This window comes from Psittacula echo (genome assembly GCF_963264785.1).
Source record: "Psittacula echo genome assembly, chromosome: 23".
NCBI lineage: Eukaryota > Metazoa > Chordata > Aves > Psittaciformes > Psittacidae > Psittacula > Psittacula echo.
In genome coordinates, this window is record NC_137748.1 from 6,493,549 (window position 1) to 6,509,758 (window position 16,210).

Here is a 16,210-nt window from a genome sequence, read left to right on the forward strand (position 1 = left end):
GCCCGCAGGGGACACCCGCCCGCTTCACCCGGCCGAGGCAGGGACCCGAGCCCGGGCAGCGACGCCCGCAGCCCCAGGCGCTCCCAAACGCGCTCCCGCAGGCGGGCGGCGGCGCCACCGAGGTGCTGTAGCGCCCCCGGGCGGCGGCGCCGGCGCCTTGCAGGGAGGTGGGAAACAGGAAGCGGAAGAGTCGGCGGGGCCGGAAGCGGACGGCGGCGACGTGGACAGCGGTGGAGCGGCGGCGGGGCGCGGGGCGCTGGCGGTGCCATGGAGGGGCTGTACCAGCACACCAACAAGTGCGTGAGCCCGCGGGCAGCGCGGGGCGGCCCGGCCGCAGCGCCGAGCATCAGGGGCCGCGGGGAAAGGGGCGGGCTGCGAGGCGGGTGCGGGTCCTGCGGCCCAGCGCGCTCGCTGCGCCTCTTGGAGCTCTTAGACAGAAGCTCTTCCCTGTGAGGGTGCTGAGGCGCTGGCACAGGGTGCCCAGAGAAGCTGTGGCTGCCCCATCCCTGGCAGTGTTCAAGGCCAGGTTGGACACAGGGGCTTGGAGCAAGCTGCTCTAGTGGAAGGTGTCCCTGCCCGTGGCAGGGGTTGGAGCTGGATGAGCTTTAAGGTCCCTTCATCAGGGACTGTAGTGACAGGACAAGGGGTAACGGGTTAAAACTTAAACAGGAGAAGTTTAGATTGGATATAAGGAAGAAATTCTTTACTGTGAGGGTAGTGAGGCACTGGAATGGGTTGCCGAGGGAAGTTGTGAGTGCTCCATCCTTGGCAGTGTTCAAGGCCAGGTTGGATGAGGCCTTGAGTGGCATGGTTTAGTGTGGGGTGTCCCTGCCCATGGCAGGGGGGGTTGGAACTATATGATCTTAAAGTCCTTTCCAAGCCTAACTATTCTGTGATTCTATAATTCCAACCCAAAGCACTGTGATTCCCTAGAAACAAGCGTGTCTGTGTTACCAGCTATACATATGTTAAGGCATGCTGATTTAGTAGGATTTTCATGGCAGCAGGGGTTTGAGATGTCTGATGGACACAAATTAAACCACTTTGGGAAACATGTGACCCCTTGCAGGTAAAATCCACACTGTGTCACAGATAAAGGTGATCTGGTGAGGGAGGAGCGGTGCCAAATCTTCCCTCTGCTGTGCTCCGCACTCTCCCGGTCCTGCTGTGAACCTGAACTCTTGCCTTCATGGTTGTGGTTTGGATTGAATTGATGGCTTTTAGCGTGCTAGGTGTGGGCACCCCAGTTCAGGTTATAAATACAGAAAGGGAGCTACAAATGGGTTGGGAATGTGAAGCCTTTTCACCTCAGGTTTTGGTTTTAAGCTTATTTTGTAGGTGCACATTGAGAACACAGCTTTCTCCATCCTGAAGAATGGGGTTGGGGTTTTTATGCTCAGTGATGCACTGAATGTAGCTCATTCCTTTTCTGTTTGAAAAAGTACTTTTAAGTGAAAGAAGCTGAATATTGAGGCTTTGACAAATGATTTGATTTCATAGCTCTCAACTGACTTCTGTTCATTTACTCCTTGTCTTTTGAAAGGCAAGTCCATGAGGTCCAATCTTACATGGGGCGCCTGGAGACTTCAGACAAAGAGTCAGTGCACTGTAAGTAGTTAATTGGTGAGAAAAGTCCCATTCCAGTACTGATTTGATTTAGCTTGCATTGTTAAGCTGTGTGCTTTACCATGGGATGTACAAATTGGGCTTTCCAGGCATTGCAATCAGCTGGTGAGACACATCACCAATTGGAAATGCATTAGAATTACTTTGCTATTTCATTTCAATAAGGTGATGTTTTATGTGAAGGGCAGAGTAGAAAAGGCAGAAGAAGATTTTACTTCAAATCATCTTGCTGTTCTAAGTCCTTCATTGACAGGTAGTGCTTACTGTGGCTGCTTCTGCAATGCCTTGAGATGGGAATGCCAGTTACATTTTGGTGCTGTTAGATGCTGGAAATCATTGTCAGGGTCTGCTGTGGAGGCCTTCACCATAAACAGGTTATAAAACCCCACAGTGATGCAGTCACGGAGGTATAATGAACACGTGGACGTGGACAAAGCTGCAAATTCAGTTTGGTAGAAGCTCAGAATGCTGAGAAGTGTGATTCTGTATCTGTTTTGTCATTTTACTATTCCTTAAACATCCACTAATTGGCAGTCTTTCCCAAAAGATGCTTGGTCCAGTTTCTGGAGAAGATGCCATGATTTGGAGTGCAGGAATTTAAGCAGGATGATCCTTTTTCCATCAGAATCAGAACCTGTAATTCCATCTGCTGATGAGAAATACGTAGACCAAGTAGGTTTGAAATTGCTTCAGTGAATTTGGACTATAAGCCTGTGCTAATAAAATGACTGTAATAAAACGCTGTGATATTTTCTGGCAGGACTTTTGCCAAGTGTATTTTGGACCTGTGTTTGAAAACTCCAGTTTCTGTATGAGTAATTGCTAATGGGCCTCATCAGGAAGTTCTGAAGGGGAAGGACACTGCTAGGACTGTGTACCATTTTACACAGACAATAAATGAACATACTTGTTTCTCTAGATACATGTTTAACGACGGATATGTGCTCTAGATATTAGCATTTCAGAATTTATAGGAAAAAGATTATCTTTTGGCTGGAGAGCAGGAATAGAAGCCAGGAAATCAAACTTTCTGTTGCAGCTTTCCTTTTCCAACTGTGGGCAAATAATCCCTTCTTGCTCAGAAAAGTATGAGATGACCAAGATAGTAATACAAGTGTTTGGACTAGCAAAACCTAATGTAGTTTGTCTGCTCTCCTGGTTGCTGTTCTGTTAACTTTAGCTGTACTAAATGATGGAGAGATGAATTAGGACACTTAGATTGATTTGTGTCTATATATCTAAGTTAGTTACTGTTGATGTGAGATCAAGGGGGCAAAGAAAAGGGATTGTAGGTGCTGTTTGCTTTTCTGGGTTCTGCTGAATGGGATTCTCTGGGAAGTCCTGAGATACTGTGGAGTAGCTGGCAGTTAATTAATAATGCTTTTCTGAGTACCTCTTGAGTGTAACTGCAAAATAAGAACAAATGGTGCCTGTAGGATTTGGTGGTGATTAACAGCAGGTCTGAGCCTGCAGGACTGGCCTTGTGGCTGCACAGGCATGACAGTGCCTCTGTCCTCGATAGCCTGGACGTGCTCTGGAGGGTGTGTACCTGCAGCCCTACAACTCACCTTCAGACCCACCTGGCAGGTGATTAATAGTGCTCCTGTCTTTTGCCCTTCCATGCAATCCTCTTGGGTTGTGAAATGCTGGATTTTGACATGGTTAAAAGCAGTTGTCAAATGAGGAAGGGGGTTGTGGCTTGTACTGAGTTTTGCTGTATGGTGTAACTGAAAGCATATGACTCTTGCCCCAGTTGTACCCATTTCCCACCTCATTAAAGTACGTGAGTTTGCACTGTGTACTATTGTGCCTTTGCTATTTCTACACAGGTTGACAGAAGCCAATTGCAATACAGATGATTACAGAGGCAATTACGGTGGCCTTGTTTTCTCCCTTGAAAGGGCTTTGGCCAGGTCTTTCTAGCTGTTTGTCTAGTCTACCAGTTCCTGAATCCTTCCCATGCTCTCTCAATCTCCCCTGCTATAGGTATGGATGATGTGTATTAACTCTCTGTTAGCAGTTTGCCATTAAACTGCCATTGTTGTGAGAGTCATTTTGGCTATTAGCTCCTGTGAGCGAGTCAATCCAAGGGAACAGGGAGAGGATGAAGGGGAGAATGTGGGATCTTTAAATCCTAATGTGTGGAGCTGATAGGGAAAGAGGCTCAGATATCTTGAAAGAGCAGGGTGTTTCCTAGCTCCTTCCTCAGAGAAGGCGAAAAGAAAGGCAAGAGTCCCAAATTATTGTGGTAAAGAAGTAGATTCTCATGATATCTGTAGTTCTTGGTTACTGGTTATTTTTTCCTATCCGGTAAGGATTTGCATCTGTCAGGTTTTAAATCCTGGTTTGAGTGCTTTTTTTATTCCTTTGCAGTGGTAGAAAATGAAATTCAGGCCAGAATAGACAGTATCTTCAGCAACTTGGAACGTCTGGAAATCCTGTCCAGCAAAGAACCTCCCAATAAGCGACAGAATGCTAAACTGTAAGTTCACCTTCTTTGCTATGATAGTGTAGTCTTTGGTATTATTTTAATTACATTCATTGAAGCCCTTTGCCTTTTGATTCGAGTGAAACCTTTATACTTTGTGTAACTTATCTCTGTGCTCTATGCTAGCAAAGTTGAGGCACAGAGGACAAAATCACTTTCCTGCGTTTATCCATAAACTGGTGATGGAGCTGGATTCGTGGCTCTGTTCTGAGATGATCAGAACATATCACTTGGATGCTTAAATTTCTTCTTTATATGGCATTTGCTTTTAATGGCATTTGTGGAGATAAGGAGTAGAATTACTTCAGTTGGTATAGTTTTCTCTGGACCATTTTCCTACCTGTTGGTGACTAAAATAAGGAGGTTTCTAAAGTGAGCACTGGTTTGAGCAGGAGGTTGAACCAAAGAGCTCAGGACCTTCAGTTCTACTTTATTCTGTGACTACTATTAATGTTTGGTCCTAATATGTCTTTGTTGATACTAGGGGAGGATTTCACATCAGCTGTATTATAGAGGTCAGTATCTGAAATAGTCATCTAGGCTTTCTTTATAGTAATCAAAAATTGAAGTAAACACCACAGAGTTCTGGATGTCATTTGTTTTAGCCTAATGGAGAGGTCTTTTGTATTGCCTGCTGACTTTGAAGCTAATTAATGAAACCTGAAAGCTGTTATGGAAAGGGGGTCATGAAATAGAAACCCTACTAATCCTACTGTGTTTCCAGATTTGTGTTAAATGAGGAATATATATGTAGCTCCTGAAGAGATAGGATGTCCAAGTGTATCATTTAGCCCCCAGTTAAATAATCACCTGTTTAGTAGAAAAATGAGGCACGGAAGATCTAAGCCTGGAATACAGGCCTAAGCTTGAATGACTTTTATCTAATAGATAAGTAGAACCCATTATTCTTTATTATTTGTTACTGTTAATATATAATGCTCCATTATTCCTATTAAGAACACTGGAAAAGAATGGTATTTTTATCCCTGGAAATGTCTTGCTGCTGTTGATCCTTTCTAGCCGAGTTGACCAGCTCAAGTATGATGTTCAGCACCTGCAGACAGCTCTGAGGAACTTCCAGCATCGCCGTTACATCCGGGAGCAGCAGGAGCGACAGCGAGAGGAGCTGCTTGCTCGTACATTCACCACTAATGTAAATATTCTTTGCTTTAGCTGTCTGTGTTCCAGCTCTAGGCTTTCAGAGGAGTTTCAGGCAAGACATAGGCGTGACTCTTATGCTGCTGTGAGATGTAAGTGGACTAAAGATAGAAAAGAATAACAATATGTGCTGAAAAAGTACAACTCTCATGAGGGACACTTGAGCCATTCAGAGGCAGTAGTAAAAGACTCCAGAAGCTGCTGCTCCTGTTTTATCCAGTGCCTGTCTTTATCTGGTAGTTGCAAAGGGGAAAATGAGTTAGGTACCAAATGTACTTATACATTTGACTTGGATTTGTGTCCAATGTCTTCTCAAATCCTGACATCTGTAAACTGAGTTATACACCCTGTTCTGAGCAGATGTCAGCAAGCTTTAATTTGTCCAAATCACACAGCTGGAAAAACACCAAACCCTTTTTATCTATAAATAATTTAAAAGTTTTTAATAACAGGGATGTGTTTCCACCTGTTCTTGTTAATTCTTAGCTCCTCCAGTGGGAAGTTCCCCCGTGCAAATTCCTTTGCTTAAATAATGTAGGTTTGCTTTCTGCTTTCATTTTGCTGTGACTCAAAAGCTGGTCTTTGGTTTGGTTTTTGTGGGTTTCTTTTTTTTCTTTCTCTTTCTTTTTTCTTTCTTGTGAATTGCATATAACCCAACATTCCTTATCTGTGTTGTCATTATCTTATTCCTTATCTGTGCTGTCATTATCTTATTCCTTATCTGTGTTGTTAGGGCAAGGAAAAATCAGGGTTAGCAATCTTATGTTCTTGAGACTTGGGAAGTTCAGTGCACTTCTCAAAGCCTGACATAAAGATGAGCCTGAGCATTAGGTTGGCTATTTTGAAGTTATAAACAAGATTTGAAAGGAACCTTGAAACCTGATTTGGTTTTAAAACCCTGTGGTGTTGCTCTGCAAATATGGAGACATTTTCCGACAGGAAAAATTGTCCAGAAATAAAGCACATGTAAGTGGAACAGTTATGAAGAGCAGTAGCTCTGCAAATACAAAATAAATGGGAAATCAGGGGTTTTTTTCTCTTCTTTAGATGTTGAAAGGTGCGTCAAGATGAAAGGAAACTCCCCAAACCATTATTATTTTTTATTTCTTTCAACTCATAATAAAATTGTGACTTTTAAAGTAGAATGACCCTTTAATAGGAAACCGATGATTGATTTGTCAGCTCTTGGCCTATCTATTGTGGTTAGAAGTTCACACATTTCTATTATACGCTACCCTATTAAATAGAAATGACAGCTGAGCGTGTAAGCATCCTGAGTAAATCACTGTAACATACAGAACAGCTTTGGAAAGCTGTAGCAGTGTTCTGAACAATTTGCTTAATTCAAAGAGAAATATGGGTTTTGTGTTTAAGGCCTTCTCTTGTACCGTTCTGGAGAAAACTTCTAACAGCAAATGAAAGAGATGATGCCATCGAGTCTCCGTGTGAGGAGGGTCGTCTTTGGTAGTTTTCTTGCTGCTTTGGGGTGTATGATAAAACCCTACAAGCTCCTCATTTAGGAAATCGAATCCTTGCTGATTTGAAGCCTTACACATACCTGAAATAACAGCTGTTCAGCTGCAAATCAAGTGCTCCTGCTCTGCAGGCTCATGTAAGTTAAGACACTTGTTTCAGCCTTAGTGCTTCATTGACGTTTGATCAGAGACGTGTGCTGACACAGGTTCTTCATCCATTGACTTTGACCCTGCAGCTGCTAACAGCTCTTGTCCTTTATTCACTCTTTTACAGTAAGCAGCACACCCCTCAAGGCTGTACAACATCTGACAATGGGCTATACATGTCATTCCCATATTAACTTCTATAATAATCACCAGAGTCTCCTCAGAGCAAGTTTGATGAGATGTGTGTGTAACCTACAGCCAGCAGTCAGATGTAGGGTATAAACCGTCTTTTGCCTAAATACGAATTCTGCATGTTGGCAGCTCTTGTACTGAGTACATGGGAGCAGGTAGGTCAGTGGTTCCATGCTTACCTCTTACCAGTATCATGATTCCTGTTCATAAACCCAGGTGGGAGTGATGAGCTGTTATCTTGACTCTATGGATGGAAAGGTGTCCAGAGAAGATTAAACTGGAAGCCTTTGAAAGACAAAAGCAATCACATCCTCCAATCTCTTGTGCAATCCAGATTACAGAGTTTTATCCAGTTATTTCCATTTCAAGATGCATATTTGAGCTAATGCATCTTTTCTGGAAAAAATGTTATTTTTTAATGGTTTCAGGGTTTTTTTAAGACCAGGCCTTGGGTGCTGAGCTAATCAAACCTTCAGGGAACAAGGCCAATGTCTTTTTGCCCTCATCAGAAATATGCACCATGTTGTAAGCTTACAGAGTGTTCTGCAGGCCTTTTGTCACTTAGAAATGTGATAATCAAAGTCTCTCACTTGCAGGGATCACATGACTCCTTGTTAAACACCTTCTGCTACTTCTGATGGTCTCTCTTATAATACCCTTTCCTACATAGATCAGTCTATAAATTCTCCACTAATCTGACTTTTTAGCCTTTGAGATCTAATTGCAGTTGAACACACCTGATCAACTTTGCCTTTTGGCTTGCCTCCTGTAGGCTTCTCCTACTTTTTTCCACTCAAATATGAATGTATTTAGTATCTGTATGAAAACATGTTGAAAACATAATCCTTCAAGTCCTGTCAAAGTTTTCCTGACACATTTGTTTCTGCATGTTCTTTTTGTGGGTCTAACTATGTGTGGACTGTGTGCGTGAGCAGGCAAGGTAACCAAGACCCTACATTTCCCCCACAGGACTCTGACACCACCATACCGATCGACGAAACATTACAGTTTAATGAATCCCTCCAGAATGCCCATCGTGGCATGGATGATCTTATTGGCAGTGGGACCAACATCCTTCAGGGCCTGAGGGACCAGAGAGTGACATTAAAGGTGGGGGCATCCTGTTTTACCAAAAAGACCCCACATTTTTCTGTGTTTATGATGACTTACGTAAAACAAATACATGACTTTCTTCCACTGCACTGCTTCAAGCTGAGAGTGCTTGAAGGCCCAAACTCCATTTAAACTAAACCTGAAATCTTTACATTTTATAATCCTGTTAGGAACTTTCTAATCTTTAAGCTCTTTTGGTGGCTGGATGGCCTAGCAATCTTCACCTGCATGGTACTTAGTATCTGGAGTGATTAACATTATGTTCTGCTTCCTTATGTTTTGTTTTGTTTGTGTTTAAGAATGGGACACTGTGAATTCTGTTCTTTTGGAAGCATCAGGTCCTTATGTTTTCAGGGGGATTTATCTTCTCACTCACAGATGAGGAAATAACTTGTCATATTCCTTTTCCCTTTAGCTTAGCTTTTTTTACGTACCAAAGACTTTGTTGCCCATTTGCAAATCTGGCAGAAGCAGTCAGCCTGGAGACAGCCCACAAAGATCAGTGGGTTCATTTGGAAGCTTGTTATTCCATGTAACTTCTTGGGTATTGGATATAAATGTGTATGAACCAAGTATTCCCAACTTACTGCAAGGCTTTAACTGTTCTGGCTGTACAGTTCCACTGACTGCAAGACTTGAAGAGTCTTCACTTTCCTATTGTTTGCTTTGGTTTTAAAGCTTCCTATTTGGTTTCTCTTCTCCAAGCAAGTTTTTCTTTCATTGTGAACTAGCATGGAAACATTGCTGCAGAGACAGAAGTGCTGAACTTGAAAGCAGAGTGTCCAGGGTTTGATGTGAGGAGTATGAAATGAGGTGAAAAAAGTGATTACGTATAACTAACAAAGACATAACCTGATTTCATCAAAGGGCCTTCTACAGAAGAAACTGGTTATCTCACTTGGTACTGCAATCCTGTGTATTTTATGGATTGAGAAACTGCTTGTGCATGTATGTCCAATATAGTTGATACAGATTCTGTCCTCAAAGAGCTTTTCTGATCTTAAGGCAGGTTTATACTCAAAGCCATTGCCAAATTCCACCTTTTTAGTCTCCTGCAATCACAGATTCAGTGGAGTGGGAGAACAGAAGTTAGAGGTTTTATTTGAAGGTATTAGAGCACTGTGATGGGAATCTGTGCTATTGCCCCTGCTCAGAGAAGACATAACTAAGTCTTAAGGCTTTCTGAAGCAGGGTGGGCTGTTAAAGACTTGGTCCCAGAAGGCATTCTGAGACACTAGGTCTATTATCATTACCATGGTGTGACAAGGGTGTTTGCTGCCTCCTGTCCTGCAGCACACTGTGTTTACCTGTCATGTGCTTATGTGTGCTTATGATGTGGGAACTGGTGGCATCCCCATTCCGAATAATACCAACTGCTTCAGGAGTGAAACAGAACTGTAGTGTGGGCCTGTCTGCACCCTTTGTTCAGTGCTTTTCTCTGGAAAGATTTCTTGAAATAACATTAACTACACTTTTATATGCCTTTTCATTGGACTCTACCATTAGCCTTACAAGTTTCTAGACCCACTTTTCAACCTCTTGTTGGTATGAACTGTGCTTCAGCAGGAGGGAAGTTGTACAAGAAAGGTTGTCTGATGAAGAAACTTCGAGCTCTTATTGGACTGTGTCTGACTGTAGGGAGTGCATGTTCTTTGAGATGCTCTTCATGATGTCTCCATCTGGACAGATTGTTCTGTATCTTTAACCACATTCCTGTTCACGTGTGTGAATTAATTTGTCTCATTGTTCAGCTATTTCCAGGGTCCTGGTCTCAGATTGTGTAGGAACTGTTGGCTAAGAGCAAGTTCCACTGATCAGAATTCATCACTTGCCACCCATTATGAAATACTCTTGGACTGTGTGGAATAAGAAGTGTTGGGACCATGAGGTTAATTGCTTCTCTTTGCTGTCTTTTTATTCTTAGGGTACTCATAAGAAGATCCTGGATGTGGCCAACATGTTGGGCTTATCCAATACAGTGATGCGGCTGATCGAGAAGCGAGCCTTTCAAGATAAATACTTCATGATTGGGGGAATGATTCTGACTTGTGTCATTATGTTTCTCATCGTGCAGTATCTGACATGAGCCACTGAACTGTATTATCAGAGGAGATGGTCTTTTGGAGCAAGATGGACTGTCCTCCAAAGCGTACTTTCCTTTGAGTGCTGCTTTGGATAAGCCCCTCCTGTGAACTCTAGTGTTCACAAATCACACTCATGCGGGAAGCACGTAGGGGAACAAATTTCTCTGGGGACACTGTAGTTGAGAATGGCCCTGTAAAAAATAACCCCAGCCCCTCCTGCTCTCACCTCGTTGTCTGCAAGTTCAAGAATCTGTTAAGTAGGAAGCAGCAGTGAAAACTTTACCCAGCTGTATTGCAAGGTAGGAGTGTCCTTTTGGATAGGGATAGGTAGGGATAAGAGGATTCAAAGGCAGAGCATAAGATTTAATGAGCCTTTGGTGTGCTAGCTAGAAGGGACCCTGATCACTGTATTTTGCCATGAAAGAATGCCTCTGAGGAGAATTTGCGTCAATTGTAGCACACCGCTGGGGAGCCAGTGTGCGAAAAGGTGGGAAGTAAAGGATTCCCGTCTGTAAACTCACTTATGTTGCTTGGAGGGACATGGATTTGTGGGGAAGGGTTTTAAAGCACGGTTATAACCTCAGCTAACTTTTTTGTTTACACATATGGTATTAACCAGCGCAAGTATTGCTGTTTTAGGCTGAAGTGCTTCTCACCTGAGGTACGTTTTGGTCCCTTTCTATGCCCTGCAGCTTCCCAGTGGAAACTGAATGCTGTACTGCCTGCTTTCAGCTAGATGCACATGAAGCCTGTGTCATCCCACTGTGTCTAGTACCAAATATAACCTCTAAGACATTTTTAATGCTAGTGCACATCACGTTTTGGTGAGTTGTATTCACTTTCTGAGGTGGTTGGTTGGGGTTTTGTGCTCTGTGGCTGGTATTTTTTGAGTCTATGAAGCAGGCAAGTCCTCACTGTGCTTAGATGGAGGTTTCTGATTTTTATGTTCATAGAGCGGGAGTGGGCTCTCTGTGCTGTTCAGAATAACAGCGGGATCAGGGCAACAGACCATTCACTTAAAATGAGCTGTGTCAAAAGAGTTTCCTGAAGTTACGTGCCTTGGGATGCTAAAAACATCCCTCACACTTGGAAAGGGTGTTCTTTTTGTACCTGCAGAACTACTGTGAGAGATTCCCATACACATCACCTCACAGAGGTGAGGACAGCCAGCTCAGATGTATCTCCTCGGATATTTAAACAGTCACAGTTACCAAATGCCTCATTGTTTAAATATGGCAATTTCCGTGTGGACTGGGGGGGCTCCATTGGAACGGTCTTCCTGAGATTTTGGGCATCATCCATTTCAGTCAGCTTTCAGATACATTCCCATCCCAACGTGTGTACAAGTCTGGAGCATTTCCAGATGTCCAACACAGAAGGGTCATATTCAGATGATGTGGCATAATGATGGCAATTCCTTGGGGTTTTTCTGCCTGGAATGGTTGTGAGTCACTTAGTAACAGATTACGCATTCTGCATTCTGTCTTTGCTGCAATGAGCTTTGCTTTTATTATGCAGTCTGGAGAAATGGTATTAATAACTGTACAGAGTAAATTTGGGTTAATACGGGCAAGTGAAGCAGGATTTAGCTGTTGTTTATGCAGCTTTTTTACAGCTGCATAACTGAAGTACTGCCTGACCTATGTGCTGTGGTACAGCTTTATGCCCAGATGAGAGAACCCAGTTCGATCTGCTGTTATAGGACAGTCAGCTTCATACTTGGAACGCAGGGTGGGAGAAGAGCCAGGGCTATAAGAGCACTGGCTGGCTCCCGTAGATGCAGAAGTGAAGGCCAGGCTGCTGTCAGTACCTAAATAATCCTCTCAAATGGTTCAGCAGAAGAAAGCCTTGATGCTTGTTAAATATCCAGCATGCAGCGTGCCTTCTGGTTGTCCATTTTCTGCTTCTCAATGTGCTTGGTGCTTCTGAAGTGTCCTGTGCTCCTCAGTCCACCAGGCCTTCCCAAGGAAACACGTTAGCAGACCAAGTATAGTTATTTGGGGGATGAGGGAATTAAAAGGAGAGGAGGTCTGCAGTGATAAATCACTTGTCCTGCTGTATCTTTAATCTAAATTCTGTATCTAAATTAACCTTACATTTATTTTAAGTCTGAAATCTGACAGATTCAGATACTGTGCACTTGAGAGATCCTCTTCTCTGAGATCAGTTGGGCACCTTTTAAAGGATCCCTGGCAAATCTTTTTGTTCCGATAAACTGGTCCAATTCCACCTTGATTTTACAACTTCATGGTTTGGCTTTCAAAGAAAGTCCTCTGATGGTGTGTCAAGTGCATGTAGTTGTGGCCTGGCGTGGCAGGATTTGTCTTCTACCAAGGTGGGACTTCAGCCAATTTGTTTCCTATTTTTGGCTTGTGGTAGGAGCCATAAAATAATTCGATTTTTTGTTTCCTGGTTTTGAAACTGTGTTGGCATTTTAATACATTTCTCTGTTTATTTTGCCCTTTTAGAGTCTCCATGTTCTCGTGTAGGCTGACTTCCCCTTTGTAAGCAATGTCCTTACTATTCCCTGTCTAGAGGTGCATTGTGGGGCTTGAAGGAACTACCTGGGTAACTGGATTTGATGACTTCAACAGATCTGTACTACATGTTAAGTCCAGAATGATGTACAAGGGCATCTGTGCTGTGTCAGACATGTAAAACCCTCAAAGCTTCTGTCAGTACAGCAGGAGCACAGGTAAGGCTCAGGATTCCTGCTAACATGAAATGAGACAGAGCTGAAACCCTCATCTCTTTACAGATGTTGCTGCTGTGGCTCTCTGTAGTTTTCTTTCTTCCTAAAGACCACATTTCCCTCAACAGAGTTGTTTTGTTTCTGAACTTGTGTGGCGTGGCCAAGTATCCTAGCTGCTGGATGAACTGTTCTCATGAGAGGACACTGTGGAAATTAACTTGCCTCTGGAAAAAACGCCTTTTTATCAGTATTTTATACATGAAGGGGCAAGGGTGGGACATGATGTGATTCATGTGATGGGAATAAAGATGATTTTTTTTCAACCAAACGAAGGTTTTTACCTTGGCTAACATGGAACGTGCTCAGGTACTTCACCAAGCTGGACACAATCCAGTATTCTCAGTATTGAGAGAGGCGCAAGCTGGCTTGGCCAAATGGGGAACTGCCTGAGCTCAGATGTGAAGAGGAAGTTTTACAGGAAGTGGGAATGGGGTCAGCTCCCCTTGGAGGAATGGATAATGAAGGACAAAGCTCAGCTAGCATTGAAACTAGTGAGGGATAAGAAGGGCCTGTGTAAATGCATTGGCAGGAAAAAGAATGAAAGCCTCCAGCCAAAGGGGACACTAGAGGAGGCAGCTGAGTGACCCAAGTCTTTCCTCCTGCAATCTCTCCCACTGTTTGCCTGCCCAGGAAGGTGTGTAGTGGCAGACACTCCACCTGAGGGAACTGAAGTCTCCACCAAGGGGAGAGGTGGCTGTTTCGGCTACTGTGAGGAGGGGGAGCATGGAGCCAGATGGAAACATGCAGGGAGAGGCATAAACCAGGAATGTCCTGCATATGGAGGGAGAAAGTGTGCAATGAAGAGAACGGAGATGGGAAATGCAGGATGGGTTTTCTTCCCAGTTCACTGAGAATGGATGGAGAGAAGAGGGGATTCTGCAGAGGAAAAGGCACCAGCAGGGAAAGGGTTCATGTGGAGTAGCCCAGTTTGCATCTTTTAGTATGGAAGGTGTGGAAGATCATCTTTCTCTTGCAATTTATGTTTTGGGTTGCAGTCATTCAAGTTCCCCACAGCTACAAACCACTTATTAAATGACAAAATAGCCAGCAAAGAATGCAAAAAGCAACATCTGTAGCCTGAGACAGAACCAATAATAACACTACATGTGACTGTAGTAACAATATCAAATGTCTCAACAGTAGAAGAAAACAACCTCTTTGTGAGCTGTAACATAATGCAAAGGTGATGGTGTCATGTCTTCACAGTAATACAAAATTTTATCATAGAATCACTGAATGTTTTGTGTTGGAAGGAATGTCAAAGCTCATCCAGTTCCAACCCTCTGCCACAGGCAGGGACACCTTCCACTAGACCAGGTTGCTCCAAAGCCCTGTCCAACCTGGCCTTCAACACTTATAATATATATTAAAAATATTTTAATGTAATACATTATAAAGTATTATATATATTATATATAAATATATGTAATATATACATTATATTAAAATATAAATATTACTATCTCTATAGAAAGCCCACATTTCCATATTCTCAGAGGCAGCCAGAAGAAGACATGGGTGCCCTGTGCTGCCTGTGGGTCTGCTTGTGGGGTACACATCACGGAGCCAGACCTGGCTTCTTCCATCCTTTTTGCTCTGCTACTCCTGCACAGGCTTTTAGCACATTTAGGATTTGGTTACACAGTAGTTTGAACAGACCTAAGAGGCCACCAGGAGCAACAACAAGAAATTCCAGTGTGTCCAGGAATCTGTGCCTGAAGGAAAAAATGCGTCTTCTCTGAGTCACAAGTGGCAACTGCAGACAACCATTTCTATCCCAGATATCCATAGGCATTTCTAGTCAGACCAGTCCTATTGCCAAAGCACTGGTAACTCAGACAAGGCAGAAATGGCCCACCAGGCAGGATGCACCCACCGGAGTGCTCAGAGCAAGCACAGACACTGCTGAGCTTCCAAGAAACTGAGGCTGAAGTAAAGTACATGCTCCAAACCCCTCCCTGGCAGACCAGAAGGGGCCGGTATTTCCCTACATCCCATCAGCTTCTCCTGGCAAGGGCCACATCTAGCTGCTAGAGAACGGGGTAGAGGCTCCAGCACTGCCCAGCCTACCCATCACTAGAGACTGGGAGTTTAACACAGGAATATTGTGGCTGTGACCACAGTGATAGTCACATGAAAGTCCTCATTCTGCCACCTTGGAGTAGCTGCTGTTTGATGTACTGCTGAAAATATTCCTTGTCCTGTGGTAAATACAAAACAATCAGAAGGAGCTGACAGCCCAAAGACAGACAATATTGGGGTTTTACACAGTCATAATGCTGGAGGAGGGTCACCTCTGTGTTTTACACCCTTGCAGCCTATTAATCACTTTCCCCAATCCTCCCAAATAACTGCAGGGAACAGTAAAATGATAGGTTTCCTGCTCTTCAAAGGCAGCAGCGCATGCAGGACATGCTTGAGGAGATTGAGGATATGGGATTTCAGATCTCAGAGCTCTATAATGTGTTGGTCACACCCACCTTACAAGACAAACCCACTTCTTGTGGTCCCTACCCCTAATTACTATGGCCAGGAGATGTTCTGAAGTCACAGCCATGACCTTCCAAGCCCTTCTCTGCACCTCCTCTGCAGTGCAGACCCAAAAAAACCCTGGTAGTTACTGCACTAAGCCTTTCACCAACTGGCAATTAAATGAGATTAGGATAATGGAGCCCAATTATGGCATCTATATAAAATTACAATGCTCTGGCCACAAATCCTGCAAATAAGCTACTGCAGCCAATCCAGAAGCTGACACTTGCCACCACTTTCATGTGAAGCGGCAAAAGGAAAATCAAATAAAGGCTGAGTGGAGGGTTTACTGTGGAGGCATTTCCTTATTCAACAGAACAAGAGTCTAACAAATCACTGCAGATGAATTTTAGAATGAGTCCAAGAGTATTCATAACCTTTTTATTCTATATTACCAACAAGAACCTTAACAGAACTGAACTTTAAAATAAGCCTGCCTTTGTACATTCTATTCCAACATGTATTGTGTTACACTGGTAGGAATACAAATGGGGAAAATCCAGTACTTTGAGGAACACACTTTTCAAAACATGAAAAGCATTTCTTTCTTTCTCAACAAATACCAGATGTGGTTTCTTAATTCTTTGTATATTTAGATCCTGTTTATAACTTTGCATCTGCTTTTAGAAATACATTGCTTAAG

General features: G+C 43.3%; 1 protein-coding gene across 4 annotated transcripts; it reads left to right on the forward strand.

Annotated features, from left to right (window-relative positions):
- The first annotated feature begins 204 nt into the window (after positions 1–204).
- On the forward strand, positions 205–13,297 carry GOSR2 (golgi SNAP receptor complex member 2). 4 transcript variants are annotated; one of them, XR_013958398.1, is made up of 7 exons: positions 205–296; positions 1,544–1,608; positions 4,000–4,108; positions 5,135–5,267; positions 8,056–8,196; positions 10,124–10,582; positions 10,976–13,297. XR_013958398.1 is itself a non-coding variant. In XM_080633537.1 (7 exons), coding segments are annotated over exons 3-7 (546 nt in total). In that variant the 5' UTR covers positions 247–296; positions 1,544–1,608; positions 2,174–2,297; the 3' UTR covers positions 10,286–13,297. The 4 variants fall into 4 exon arrangements, 3 of the variants coding, with proteins under 3 accessions (XP_080489662.1, XP_080489664.1, XP_080489663.1); XM_080633537.1 differs by adding an exon at positions 2,174–2,298 and having other exon boundaries at positions 247–296; positions 10,124–13,297; XM_080633536.1 differs by having other exon boundaries at positions 10,124–13,297.
- The last annotated feature ends 2,913 nt before the right edge of the window (positions 13,298–16,210 follow it).